The sequence below is a fragment of the Babylonia areolata genome, chromosome 8, assembly GCF_041734735.1.
Source record: "Babylonia areolata isolate BAREFJ2019XMU chromosome 8, ASM4173473v1, whole genome shotgun sequence".
NCBI classification, from domain to species: domain Eukaryota; kingdom Metazoa; phylum Mollusca; class Gastropoda; order Neogastropoda; family Buccinidae; genus Babylonia; species Babylonia areolata.
The window spans coordinates 50,144,401-50,159,162 of NC_134883.1; the positions used below are offsets into that span (position 1 = coordinate 50,144,401).

At 45.0% G+C, this 14,762-nt stretch overlaps 1 protein-coding gene across 2 annotated transcripts in view; it reads left to right on the plus strand.

Annotated features, from left to right (window-relative positions):
• Positions 1-14,484, plus strand: part of LOC143285229 (uncharacterized) — a 23,335-nt gene extending 8,851 nt beyond the window's left edge. Inside the window, exons 4-9 of one of the 2 annotated variants that reach the window (XM_076592480.1) lie at positions 5,976-6,125; positions 8,863-9,101; positions 10,080-10,298; positions 10,943-11,230; positions 11,356-12,161; positions 12,541-14,484. In XM_076592480.1, coding sequence (XP_076448595.1) covers positions 5,976-6,125; positions 8,863-9,101; positions 10,080-10,298; positions 10,943-11,230; positions 11,356-12,161; positions 12,541-13,159 — 2,321 coding nt within the window. In that variant the 3' untranslated portion in view covers positions 13,160-14,484. The remainder of the gene's footprint in view (positions 1-5,975; positions 6,126-8,862; positions 9,102-10,079; positions 10,299-10,942; positions 11,231-11,355; positions 12,162-12,540) is intronic. The other variant, XM_076592481.1, reaches the window with a different exon arrangement.
• Positions 14,485-14,762: the final 278 nt, after the last annotated feature.

Genomic DNA, 14,762 nt, shown 5'->3' on the forward strand with positions numbered 1-14,762 from the left:
TACTACTACTACCACCACTACTACTACTACTAATACTACCCTTTCTTTCTTCTTTCTTCCCCCCCTTCTCCTCCTCCTCCTCCTCTCCCTTCTTCCCTCTTTCTCCTGTGTTTCTTTCTTTTTCTCCTCCTCCTCTCCTCCTTGTCTTTCTCCTCTCTCTTCCCTCCACTTCCTTCTCCTCCTTTTGTGCATCAACATTCCTGGCAGCTTTTTCTTTTGTTTCCGGGATATTGATTTTCATCAGCATCATTGCAACATCTGTGGTTTTTTTATGTTTGGAGTGGGCGAGAATGATATACGATGACATAGTTGGCAACACTTTTGTTCTCAGGCTGTGTGTTCAAGTGGGGATATTGATGTGTGTCAACATGTTTTGCAAACTTTTGTTTGTTTGTTTGTTTGTTTGTTTTGAGGAGATTGGTCCTTATTGATCAGCTTTGTAACATATTTTTTCTTTGTTGTTGAGGGATTTGATTCTTTCATTTTCTTTCTAACCAGATACATTGGTACACTCGCCTGAGAAGAAGATAAGAAAGATTAGTTCTATTGCACAAGTTGATAACCTTTATTTTGTGACACCTAATGTATTACTGAAACTAGCGAAAGAAGGACTTTTTTTCTTTAAATAATCTTGACTGAATTTGAACAGTTCTAGACTTATATACACTATCATGAGGAGAGAGAGGCTGGCAATCACCATATCATACGTGAAGTTTCTGTACATGGGTGTATTCCTGACTGTAGTGTGTTGTTCAGCAATCTTTTTGACATGGGCGTTCTTATGCGTTGCTAAGCCCGACAGAGAAACCAGGGTGGAAGAGCGTTTAGTTCTTCACCTGTACAACCCTGGAATTCACTGCGCTGTTTTCAGTCCGTCACAGTCCCTCACTTAATGAGTGTAAAAATCAATATCTGCATACTGGAAGCACTCTGTTCCATGTGTCTTCTATGCATCCACATCTAGTTCTTCATATGTGTTTATGCATGCATGTGTCATCGATTGTGTGTGTGTGTGTGTGTGTGTGTGTGTTATGTCTTTCATGTCCGAGTGCTCATACTGCCCAGGGGCCTGTATCCATGCTTTCTGAGTGTTTGCAGTGGAAACTCAAAAGTGTAGAAAATGAAAATATTTCACTGTGAAACATGGCCATTACATTCATTTATTTACATATTTTTTTAAATACATGACACAAAACACCAACTCATTAGACAGGCAACATTTTGTTTGTTTCTTTTGTGTGTGTGTGTGTGTGCGTGTGTGTGCGTGCATGTGTGCTTTCGTGCGTGCTTGTGTGTGTGTGTGTGGTGTTTTTCCTTTTCAGTTAATTAAAGATAACCTGTGTGTTACTATAAACTAATGACTTGTGGGATGTTCATATTTCAGCTAAGCATTTTATATTGTATGTTGAATCACAGTGAGGTGAAATGTGAAGATAAAAAGGATTAGAAAATTACGTACATGGATTAAAATGTATTTTAGAAAAAAAACAATTTGGTAATGAACACTCTAATAAAAAGAAATGTCAGTCTTTAGCTATTGACGTTTTGAAGGTTTTATTTTTACATATAAATATTGTATGCCAGGATCAGAGTTACGTATATATATTGCCTGTTTGACATCTTTGCTCTCATCCTTGCCATGCACTTGCATCTGGTTCTTTGAATGTGGTGTGTGATCTGCCCTTGTTGCATTTTGAAATGGATACAGCAGACAGGTGCCTTTATTTGTGGGCTGGGTAAATGATGGATAAGATAAGAAGATAAGATAAGAATAACTTTATTATCTCCAACTGGAGAAATTTGGTCAGGTGCATTATCACAACATAGACATCATGGGGACCATAACTGTAAAAGTCAACAACAGCTTTTACGAATATTAGGAAGATACAAATGTAAAAAATATCACATACATTGTTTCATACATACATCCACACACTGCAGGTAATAACAAGTATTCTTAATGTAAAAACAGAAAGAATTAAGAAACATTATTTGAATATAATTATAAACTTAGCCTACTATACTGCACATTGATTATAATAGATGAGATAAGAATAAAGATGAATTGCGGAAACCACCAACCAGATAATTAGCACACACCCGCACCCCCATAATATAACTAGTGGTAGGCGCCTTTCTGGGTGGGCTGTGTAAAAGATTAATACATATGATTATTAGTGATAGGTGCATTTCTGTGTGGGTTTGGTAAATGGTGGATACATAACTTGTAATAGGTGCATTTCTGTGTGGGCAGGGTAAATGATTACCCATGATAATTTGTTGATAGGTGCATTTCTGTGTGGGCTGGGTAAATGATTACCCATGATAATTTGTTGATAGGTGCATTTCTGTGTGGGCTGGGTAAATGATTACCCATGATAATTTGTTGATAGGTGCATTTCTGTGTGGGCAGGGTAAATGATTACCCATGATAATTTGTTGATAGGTGCATTTCTGTGTGGGCTGGGTAAATGATTACCCATGATAATTTGTTGATAGGTGCATTTCTGTGTGGGCAGGGTAAATAATTACCCATGATAATTTGTTGATAGGTGCATTTCTGTGTGGGCAGGGTAAATGATTACCCATGATAATTTGTTGATAGGTGCATTTCTGTGAGGGTTGGGTAAATGATTACCCATGATAATTTGTTGATAGGTGCATTTCTGTGTGGGCAGGGTAAATGATTACCCATGATAATTTGTTGATAGGTGCATTTCTGTGAGGGTTGGGTAAATGATTATACATGATAATTTGCTGATAGGTGCATTTCTGCGTGGGCTGGGTAAATGATTATACATGATAATTTGCTGATAGGTGCATTTCTGTGAGGGTTGGGTAAATGATTATACATGATAATTTGTTGATAGGTGCATTTCTGCGTGGGCAGGGTAAATGATTATACATGATAATTTGCTGATAGGTGCATTTCTGCGTGGGCTGGGTAAATGATTACCCATGATAATTTGCTGATAGGTGCATTTCTGCGTGGGCTGGGTAAATGATTACCCATGATAATTTGTTGATAGGTGCATTTCTGCGTGGGCAGGGTAAATGATTACCCATGATAATTTGTTGATAGGTGCATTTCTGTGAGGGTTGGGTAAATGATTATACATGATAATTTGTTGATAGGTGCATTTCTGTGAGGGTTGGGTAAATGAAGGATACACAAATTGTGATGGCTGTATTTCTGTGAGGGTTGGATAAATTATGGATATATAACTTGTGACAGGCGCTTGTCTGTGTGGGCTGGGTGAATGATGTGTCCATGATAACTTGTGATAGGAGCATTTCTGGTAGGGCTGGGTGAATGATGTGTCCATGATAACTTGTGATAGGAGCATTTCTGGTAGGGCTGGGTGAATGATGTGTCCATGATAACTTGTGATAGGAGCATTTCTGGTAGGGCTGGGTGAATGATGTGTCCATGATAACTTGTGATAGGAGCATTTCTGGTAGGGCTGGGTGAATGATGTGTCCATGATAACTTGTGATAGGAGCATTTCTGGTAGGGCTGGGTGAATGATGTGTCCATGATCACTTGTGACAGGAGCATTTCTGGTAGGGCTGGGTGAATGATGTGTCCATGATCACTTGTGATAGGAGCATTTCTGGTAGGGCTGGGTGAATGATGTGTCCATGATCACTTGTGATAGGAGCATTTCTGGTAGGGCTGGGTGAATGATGTGTCCATGATCACTTGTGATAGGAGCATTTCTGGTAGGGCTGGGTGAATGATGTGTCCATGATAACTTGTGACAGGAGCATTTCTGGTAGGGCTGGGTGAATGATGTGTCCATGATAACTTGTGACAGGAGCATTTCTGGTAGGGCTGGGTGAATGATGTGTCCATGATAACTTGTGATAGGAGCATTTCTGGTAGGGCTGGGTGAATGATGTGTCCATGATAACTTGTGATAGGAGCATTTCTGGTAGGGCTGGGTGAATGATGTGTCCATGATAACTTGTGATAGGAGCATTTCTGGTAGGGCTGGGTGAATGATGTGTCCATGATAACTTGTGATAGGAGCATTTCTGGTAGGGCTGGGTGAATGATGTGTCCATGATAACTTGTGATAGGAGCATTTCTGGTAGGGCTGGGTGAATGATGTGTCCATGATAACTTGTGATAGGAGCATTTCTGGTAGGGCTGGGTGAATGATGTGTCCATGATAACTTGTGATAGGAGCATTTCTGGTAGGGCTGGGTGAATGATGTGTCCATGATAACTTGTGATAGGAGCATTTCTGGTAGGGCTGGGTGAATGATGTGTCCATGATAACTTGTGATAGGAGCATTTCTGGTAGGGCTGGGTGAATGATGTGTCCATGATAATTTGCTGATAGGTGCATTTCTGTGAGGGTTGGGCAAATGATTACCCATGATAATTTGCTGATAGGTGCATTTCTGCGTGGGCTGGGTAAATGATTACCCATGATAATTTGCTGATAGGTGCATTTCTACGTGGGCAGGGTAAATGAAGGATACACAAATTGTGATGGCTGTATTTCTGTGAGGGTTGGATAAATTATGGATATATAACTTGTGACAGGCGCTTGCCTGTGTGGGCTGGGTAAATGATGTGTCCATGATAACTTGTGATAGGAGCATTTCTGGTAGGGCTGGGTGAATGATGGAGACATGATAACTTGTGATAGGAGCATTTCTGGTAGGGCTTGGTGAATGATGGAGACATGAGAGAGGGAGTGAGGGTGATTTGGATTATAGACATTTGACAGAGAGAGAGTGAGGGTGATTTGGATTAGATATTGATATATTCTAAGATACTTGACAGAGAGAGTGAGGGTGGTTTGGATTAGACATATAGACATATAAGAGAGGAAGTGAGGGTGATTTGGATTAGACATAGACATATAAGAGAGGAAGTGAGGGTGATTTGGATTAGACATAATAGACATATAAGAGAGGAAGTGAGGGTGATTTGGATTAGACATAGACATATAAGAGAGGAAGTGAGGGTGATTTGGATTAGACATAGACATATAAGAGAGGAAGTGAGGGTGATTTGGATTAGATATTGATATATTCTAAGATACTTGACAGAGCGAGTGAGGGTGATTTGGATTAGACATAATAGACAAAAAGAGAGGAAGTGAGGATGATTTGGATTAGACATATAGACATATAAGAGAGGAAGTGAGGGTGATTTGGATTAGACATGTAGACATATAAGAGAGGAAGTGAGGGTGATTTGGATTAGACATATAGACATATAAGAGAGGAAGTGAGGGTGATTTGGATTAGACATATAAGAGAGGAAGTGAGGGTGATTTGGATTAGACATATAAGAGAGGAAGTGAGGGTGATTTGGATTAGACATATAGACATATAAGAGAGGAAGTGAGGGTGATTTGGATTAGACATGTAGACATATAAGAGAGGAAGTGAGGGTGATTTGGATTAGACATGTAGACATATAAGAGAGGAAGTGAGGGTGATTTGGATTAGATATTGATATATTCTAAGATACTTGACAGAGAGAGTGAGGGTGATTTGGATTAGACATATAAGAGAGGAAGTGAGGGTGATTTGGATTAGACATATAAGAGAGGAAGTGAGGGTGATTTGGATTAGACATATAGACATATAAGAGAGGAAGTGAGGATGATTTGGATTAGACATATAAGAGAGGAAGTGAGGGTGATTTGGATTAGACATATAGACATATAAGAGAGGAAGTGAGGGTGATTTGGATTAGACATGTAGACATATAAGAGAGGAAGTGAGGGTGATTTGGATTTGACATAGATGTCTGACAGAGGGAGTGAGGGTGATTTGGATTAGAGGTAGACGTTTGAGAGAGGCAGTGAGTGTGATTTGGATTAGGGTAGATACAGATGCTTGACAGAGCGTGAGGGTGAACTGGATCTGATTTCCCTCATGCCTCCCGCCCCCCGTCCCTCCACCCACCCCGCTGTCCTCTCACTGGCGGTTGTCGACTGTGTGTTTAGAGCTGGATGATTGGGATGTGATAGCTCCGGCAGAGGTCCCCCAGGCCCGGATCTCCAGCCTGCTGGACAAGAACTCTCTGCTGGGCGCCATCACTAGCAACATCTCCTCCCACGTGGGCAAGACCATGTCCTCCATGCAGAGAGCTATGGGTGAGTAGTGCCTGAAAAGAATGTGTCATTATTATTGTATTATGTTGTATTGTGTTACTCTTTTTTTGTCACAAGGGATTTCTCTGTGTGAAATTCGAGCTGCTCTCCCCAGAGAGAGCTCATCGCCACATTGGGAGTGACACCCATTTTTTTTGCATTTTTTTCCTGCCTTAAGTTTTTTTGGGTTTTTTTTTATTTGTTTTCCTATCGAAGCGGATTTTTTCTACAGAATTTTGCCAGGGACAGCCCTTTTGTCGCCATGGGTTCTTTTATGTGCGCTAAGTGCATGCTGCACACAGGACCTTGTTTTATCATCTCATCCGAATGAGTGATGGGTGAGGAGTGTGCAAAAGAAATGTGTTGTTATTGTGGGTGAGGAGTGCGAAAAATAAATGTGTTATTATGGGTGAGTACTGCGCTAAAGAAGTGTGTTGTTATCATAGGTGAGTAATGTGCTAAAGAAGAGTGTCGTTATCATAGGTGAGTAATGCGCTAAAGAAGTGTGTCGTTATCATAGGTGAGTAATGCGCTAAAGAAGTGTGTCGTTATCATAGGTGAGTAATGCGCTAAAGAAGTGTGTCGTTATCATAGGTGAGTAATGCGCTAAAGAAGTGTGTCGTTATTATAGGTGAGTAATGCGCTAAAGAAGTGTGTTGTGAATATGGGTGAGGAGTGTGCTGAAGAAATGTGTTGTTGTTGTGGAAGAGTAGTGCACAAAGGAAATGCATTGTTATTGTGGATAAGTACTGCGCGAAAGAAATGCGTCGTTATTATGGCTGAGTAGTTGTCAAGGGTAAGTAGTGTGCAGGAGAAATGTTTCATTATTATGGGTGAGTAGTGCGTAAAAGACGTGTATTGTTATGAAATAGTAGTGCACATTAGAAAGACATATTTTCCATTCCAGAATTGCTGTATTCATTATGGAAACATTCCAAAATTCATTACCCTTTTGGCCAAGGATCGTGTGTTGCGGGGAAAAAAAACTACAACAAAGAAACATGGTAGTACCTTTTTTTCACAGGTGGACTAACCTTCTGGGCGACAGGAAGTTGTGATTTGATCTAAGTGCTCAAGCACATAAGTTCGTAACCAGCGACAGAAGAGCTGAAGTCAAAACAAAGCAAGCTCAACTGTAGAGATAGTTAGCTGTGACAAGAGAATGTGTTAGAGTGAAACTTAATCGATGCCACCAGATCTTGAGAAAAGAAAACAATAAACGGTGTTTGCAAGGACAGAAAAGGGGACATGTACTTTGTGTGCCTTGTGTAAAAAGGGGAAATGTACTTTGTGTGCCCTGTGTAAAAAGGGGACATGTACTTTGTGTGCCCTGTGTAAAAAGGGGACATGTACTTTGTGTGCCCTGTGTAAGTGCAAATGCTCCATCAGGCATTGTGGCGGTGATGGTTGTCGTTGCCATGCTGAGTCAAAAAAGAAGAATATAGTGTTTCTGAAAAATCTCAAAAATTTCAGTTTCTTCCTGATTTTTATATTTAATCTGTTCCTGATTGCAAGATTATGGGGTGGGCATGTATGTTTTTATTTTTTTGGTGTTTTTCTTTATTTCTTTCTGTCATTTTACATTTGAGATACATGGATATATTGTTGACAAAACAAAGCAATAGAATAGACAAAAGTAACTTGACACATAAAGGGAATAAAGGAGGGTGACACAAATTGTTTGCATGACACCATGAATTACCATCCCCCCCTCCCTCCAAAAGAAAAAAGGATGCTAACAAATGAATTTAATGCATGTGTGTTTCCCTACATCTGCAGCAGCTGACAGTAATCCTTGAAGAGTTCATCCACTCTCTGTCTCTTTGCATAACGTCAGTATAATGGTCACTGTTGACCGACTCTGGATGATCGAGGCCCTGCAGTTCATAACCATTTCAGATGAAGGAGTCTGATCGAGGCCCTACAGTTCATAACACTTCAGATGAAGGGCCCTGATTGAGGCCCTACAGTTCATAACACTTCAGATGAAGGGCCCTGATTGAGGCCCTACAGTTCATAACACTTCAGATGAAGGGCCCTGATTGAGGCCCTACAGTTCATAACACTTCAGATGAAGGGCCCTGATTGAGGCCCTACAGTTCATAACACTTCAGATGAAGTGCCCTGATTGAGGCCCTACAGTTCATAACACTTCAGATGAAGGGCCCTGATTGAGGCCCTACAGTTCATAACACTTCAGATGAAGGGCCCTGATTGAGGCCCTACAGTTCATAACATTTCAGATGAAGGGCCCTGATTGAGGCCCTACAGTTCGTAACATTTCAGATGAAGGGCCCTGATTGAGGCCCTACAGTTCATAACATTTCAGATGAAGGGCCCTGATTGAGGCCCTACAGTTCATAACATTTCAGATGAAGTGCCCTGATCGAGGCCCTACAGTTCATAACCATTTCAGATGAAGGAGCCTGATCTCTTGTGTTTTCCTGAATTCGCTTACAAGCCATCAGTGTGTGCAAATTTTGAACAAAAAGTTAGGATACTTTCATCATCTCACTGTATGATAGCATGAAGAGAGGAAGTTTCATATTTTGTCCCCAACTAACTCGTTATGTTACTGATCATTTTGGAAGTCTTCAGTTCATAAATTCTAACATTTGTTTTTTGGCGATTTTATTTCTCATCAATACAAATGGGTCATCTGTTGGGAAAGTCATGGAACCTAACTGGCAGTACTAAGTGAGTTAACCAATACATGTTGAAAGTGTGTGTTGTACGGCAGGACTGAAGCAAGCGGATGAGCCCTACAAGCCCCTCAAGCCCCCCATGTCAGACATGGAGTTCCACCACTACCTGGACTCTGCAGGTTTCATGATCAAGCCCAGCGAGTTCCGCCTCAGCATCTACCAGGGGGGCATCGAGAGCTCCCTGCGACGCGTCGCCTGGCGCCACCTGCTCAACATCTTCCCTGAAAACATGTCTGGCCGGGAGCGCTTCGACTACCTGAAGCGCAAAGAGCAGGTGAGGACTGCAGACATGCTTACCGTCCTGACTTGTCCATATTTGTTCCAGAAAACAAATCAACAGAAATGTCAACACACCACAGAAATATGAAAAATACCTTCATCATCATCAATATAAAAACAAAATAGTCTCAAAGTCTGTGGCCTTTCATGCCCTGCTCTCATGGTGACTTCAGTTTCGATACCCCTCCACTTCCGTGCTTGGGGTGAGTCCTGTCAATGTCGTCAGTGTCGGCAGATTCATGGGGGGCTGTTGTTTGAGGGGCGTGGTGGCGGTCTCCACTCTGGGAGGGACGCTCACTCAGTCTGGCTCCGCGACTAAGCCATTATTGTCGTTAGTAGGGGGCTTAGTAGGTGGTGTCCTAAATACGTTAAAACAGAACAGGCACCGCTGAACACCATCGAAGTGACTCAGCAGCAGTGCAGGGTCTCCTCTGGTGTGTGGCCTCCTGGCGACCTAACATCGATGGTTCCCTGTCGACTGCTGACGCTGGAACTGCAATGGACGAACCCGGGTATGGCCGTGTATGGGGGAATCGAAATGAGCAGCGTGGGAGTAATGTGCAGATGTTGGGGCAGCAAAAAAAAAAAAAAAAAAAAAAAAGAAATCTGAAAAATATGTGGCTGTTCTTGGGGCAGAAAAAATGATGCGGTGTTGATTTCTGCGGATGATCAGAATGGCAGCTTAGTTGTACATGTGCCTGTGTTGTGTGTAGCACGTACTTGACGCACTGAAAAATAACCCTGATGGCAACACAATGTTGTTCTCTAGCAAATTCTGTTGAAGAAATTGACTCTTGATAGGTGCACAAATATATACATGCACTCAAGGCCTGACTCTGCGTGTTGGTTATGCTGTTGGTCAGGCATCTGCCTTGCAGATGTGTGGCAGCATTGATGGATTTGTCCAAATGCAGTGAGGCCTCCCTGAGAAAACTGCGAGAACTGAAACCTACGTCTCTGCGTGTTGGTGCAGGAGTACTACTCGCTGCGAGACGAGTGGAAGGAGCGGTTTGCCAGCGGGTCGACGACGGAGGAGGTGAAGTACGTGGTGTCCATGGTGAAGAAGGACGTGCTGCGCACGGACCGCTCCCACCAGCTGTACGCCGGTGGCGACGACAACAAGAACGTCCTGTCCCTCTTCCACATCCTGGTCACCTACGCACTGACCCACCCGGACGTCTCCTACTGCCAGGTGAGGCTGGGGATGGTGCGATGGAATGGTCAGCGTTGTTGTAGTGATATTGTTTTACACGTTGTCATGATTGATTTCTCTGTGTCAAATTGAGGTTGCTCTCTCTGTCCAGGGAGGCTGGGGGTGGTGCGATGGAATGGTCAGCGTTGCTGTCGTGATATTGTTTTACACGTTGTCATGATTGATTTCTCTGTGTCAAATTGAGGTTTCTCTGTCCAGGGAGGCTGGGGGTGGTGCGATGGAATGGTCAGCATTGCTGTCGTGATATTGTTTTACACGTTGTCATGATTGATTTCTCTGTGTCAAATTTACGTTGCTCTGTCCAGGGAGGGTGTGTCACCACAGTGCAGTGCCACTCATTATTTTTAGAGGCATGTGCTAGGGTGTGAGGTGGATGAAGACAAAGAATACCGCATTTCTAGCAACAAAAGCTACAGGCTGAGCCATCCAGACATCTACATCAGATTGGGTTTCACAGGTGGGGAGGGGGGGTGTGGGGGGGGATTGGAGTGGACTGACCGTCTTCGGTGAGTTAAGACAGCAGTGTGTGTTATGTGTGTGTGTTGTACATGTGTGTGTTATGTATGTGTGTGTATATGTTTGTGTTGTGTGTGTGTTGTGCATGTGTGACTGACTGTGCACAGGGGATGAGCGACCTGGCCTCCCCCCTGCTGGTGATCCAGAAGGACGAGGCGCAGGCCTACATCTGTTTCTGCAGCCTGATGGGCCGCATGCGCCACAACTTCTCCCCAGACGGCGCCGCCATCATGACCCAGTTCCAGCATCTGGCCGACCTCCTGCAGGTGCATGATGCACCTTTCTACGACTACCTGCTCAGCATCAACGCCCACGACCTCTTTTTCTGCTACCGCTGGCTCCTCCTGCAGTTGAAGCGAGAGTTCCCCTTTGAGGACGCTCTGTACATGTTGGAGGTGGGTTTTGTGTGTGTGTTTGGGGGCCTGGGGGTGAGGGGGGGGTTGAATTGAGCTGCGCACACGTGATGGCTCTGATTTGTTAGCAGATGTGTTTATTCATTCATTTATTCATTATTGTACAGGTGATGTGGAGCACGCTGCCCCCCGCCCCCCCGGAGCATGACCTGCCCCTGGTGGACCCTGACTACAACGCCAAGCTGCTCTCCTCCACCCCCTGCTCCCCCACCTTCTCCTTCCAGCAGTCTGTCTACGCCAAGCTGCTGGCCATGCGATGCTCCACCAAGGCGCGGGGGGCAGACACCACCGGCGGCGGGGGCGGCCCCCAGGCTGCCTCCAAGACCCCCCACGTCCCCCCGGCCTCCCTCCTCCCCACGCGGCATCCCGCCACCTCCCAGGGGGCTGTGTTCGACGTGTCCCCGGCGGATGAGGACCGGGGTCTGGACTACCCGCAGATCGACAACGTGATGACGCGGTCGCTGCAGCAGCGGTCCAACAGCATTGACCAGGTCCTGCAGGACTGCAGCAGCAACACGCTGACCGTGCCCGGCCAAGACCACAGCAAGACTGCTGCAGGGGGGGATGTTGACAGGGGTGGTAGTGGGGACGTCTCTGTAGCCGATCGCAAGGCTTCCGGCCAGACCTCCTGCCCCCCTCAACAGCACACAGACCCCCCCTTGGCGGCTAACAGTCAGTCGGAATCAGAGTCCCGGTCGCCAGGGCCGCCTCATGAGGGCGCCTGCTCGGACAGTTCTGGTCATTGCAACGCCGCATCCCCCCCTGTCCCTGACTGCAGCGTGACGGTCAGTGGGGACGGTGAGGGTGGGGGGAGTCCCGAACCCCTTCCCCCTTATGCAAGCCCTGCAGCAGACAGCAACCACCACCACCGCTCTTCCAGCCCCTCATCAGAATCAGGGCCCACACCTAGCAGGTGAGAGTTTGCTTTTGTTGTGTTTGTTGTTGTTTTTCATTCCTCCTCCTTACAGGAGTGTGCGCAGGGTAGGTATGGTGATTGGGTTTGCCTGTATGTGAGTGGATGATTTTATGTGTTGCAGGAGATGAATGTTTGCTTTTCTTATATTTCAGTCCGAATACAGAACACTTTATTATCTTGAGGAAGAGAAAATCATTTTTCAGGTTTTCTTACCTTGTCAAGACTGATGCCATTAAATGTTTTACTTTGTTGTGATGCATATTTGAATGATTTATTAGTGATATTGCTTTATATGTTTACTGTTACATGTACTCAAGCCAAAAGACAAATTTCCATGAATTTACAGACAGTCAAGCTGTGTCCTGTCTGTCTCAAGCAGTCCTTCCATACAAGAAAGCAACGAGGAGACCAGCAGCCCGCCCTGTCAGGCCAGGAACGACGCAGAGGACGATGCCTACTCCGGCTTCTTCGGCAGCATGAAGAAGCTGCTGACGTCCCCAAAGAAACGGCCGGCGGACATCATCATCCCTTCAGAAATATCGTCCAATCAGAGTGGTTTGAGCTCCAGCTCCCAGGACACCTCATCCACCAAACTGCCAGACCAGCCGAGCCGCTCGGATTCTGGGGTGTCTGACGGGGACACGTCAGGCAGCTGGTCGAGCGGTCCGACGTCTCAAGGGGTCAAACCCCAACCACCGCCGCCACCCGCTCGTGCCCAGCCCCCCAGCCTGACTCTGCCCCCTCCGCAGGAGTTTGGCAGCGGGAACCCCTTCCTGATGTTCCTGTGCCTGACGCTGCTGCTGCAGCACCGCGAGCAGATCATCCGCAGCCACCTGGGCTACGAGGACGTGGCCATGCTGTTCGACAAGATGGTGCGGCGTCACAACGTGCACAAGGTGCTGCACCAGGCCAGGGAACTGTACACGGAGTACCTCAGGAACCAGCAGGCGCTGGCGGAGAAAGACGCTGAGGCCGCGGACGGTCTGAGTGTATGATGACACGGGACCGAGTCTTGTGACTTCGTGAACCAGCCTGTGTACTGTGCCAGTCAGGAGGGTGGAGAGAGAAAAGGTGCTCTAGTACAGCTGGGGGGTGGGGGGTGTGTGGTCAGACAGTATGTACACCTGCCGTACACCTGTCCGCACACTGATGTCTGGGTTTCTTTCAGTGTGGTGGGACAGCTTTCTCTGTCAGTATCACCTCATGGGAATGGGTGTAGGAACAGAGCGAGTGTTTTGTTGAGCGTGAATGAAAATATGTAGGTTTTGGCAGGAGGAAATTTATCAGTTTCTCTGCCTGTTTTATTTAGTTAATGGACAACATTCCAGGTTTTAAGGGGGAGTGGGGGGGAATATTCCAAACAATGGCAAAACATTGTCAAAACAGGTCTATTATAAATTTACAAGTGAATGCAGTCAATTTTTGAACAGCTGTAACAGCAAAAAGTTATGAAACATGTGCCAGACTGTTGTATTGCACAAAAAGCACTGTGAAGTACTTCAGTTCTGTGACCTCCAGACACCACAGAGAGAGAGAGAGAGAGAGAGTGATGGGTGGCAGCAGCGTATGGCCGCTGTTCCCAGGCTGAAGGATTCAGGAGTCATACAGCTGCTTCTGCAGCGTCGTCGTCTTCTCCCTTAACTCTGTGAAGGGTCATTGGCACACCGCCCAGAGGATCTGTTCACCAGATTCCTCCACGTCTGTCAGTTGTGTGTCAAAGCCTTGGTCTCAAGCATCTACATGGACACAAAAGCCAATCGACACGAAGAGATGGATGGCTCAGGAACTCAAACCAAGTGTTCACACAAGGAGTTGAAAATACACAGTCGCATCAAGACACTGAATGGTTCACTGCTGCCGAGATGGAGGGAGGGGGAAGCTTCATTCCAAGTGTGTGATAATCTGTTGTAATCTAAAGCTGCCACCTTGCACACTGTGTTTTGCAACCAGGGTAACTCATTCCATTGGATATATATAATACTTCATGAAATACAGATATCCCCAAACATGCAAACTCTTATCCTTCTGCTATGGTTAGTGGTAGGAGTGTGAGGGTTTCCAGAAGGAAGGGATCTACACTGGAAGGTTGGGACATTTCATTCACACTGCTCGGCACACTGTGCACTTTTGTGCACAAGAAAATTATGTATTATTTTAGTTATTACACACACACACACACACACACACACACACACACACACACACTGTTCATGTATTTGACTGAGTGTGTATAATACATGTGCATATTCACATGTGTGCAAAACCCATGCATCCCCTTACCAGCATGCAGGATATGTAAAAATGTCCACCCATTAGTGTGACTGGGTGGTTATTTGCTGAATGTGGAATAGAAATCTGGTCAGAAATAATTGAATTTATTTTATGGCCTTTTGATTCCTACATCAGTGGGGGCTAAAGAAAACGACAACAACAACAAAAAAAACAACAACAACAAAAAAACCAATATCTGTTAAAGTGTTGCAGACAAGCATTCATTCATGTACTTTTTAAACATTTCTGATGTGTCTGAGGTATGTAGAATTTTAATGCTGTTTTGAATTCCCAGCATGTTAGGGATACATATGTATACAAATGATA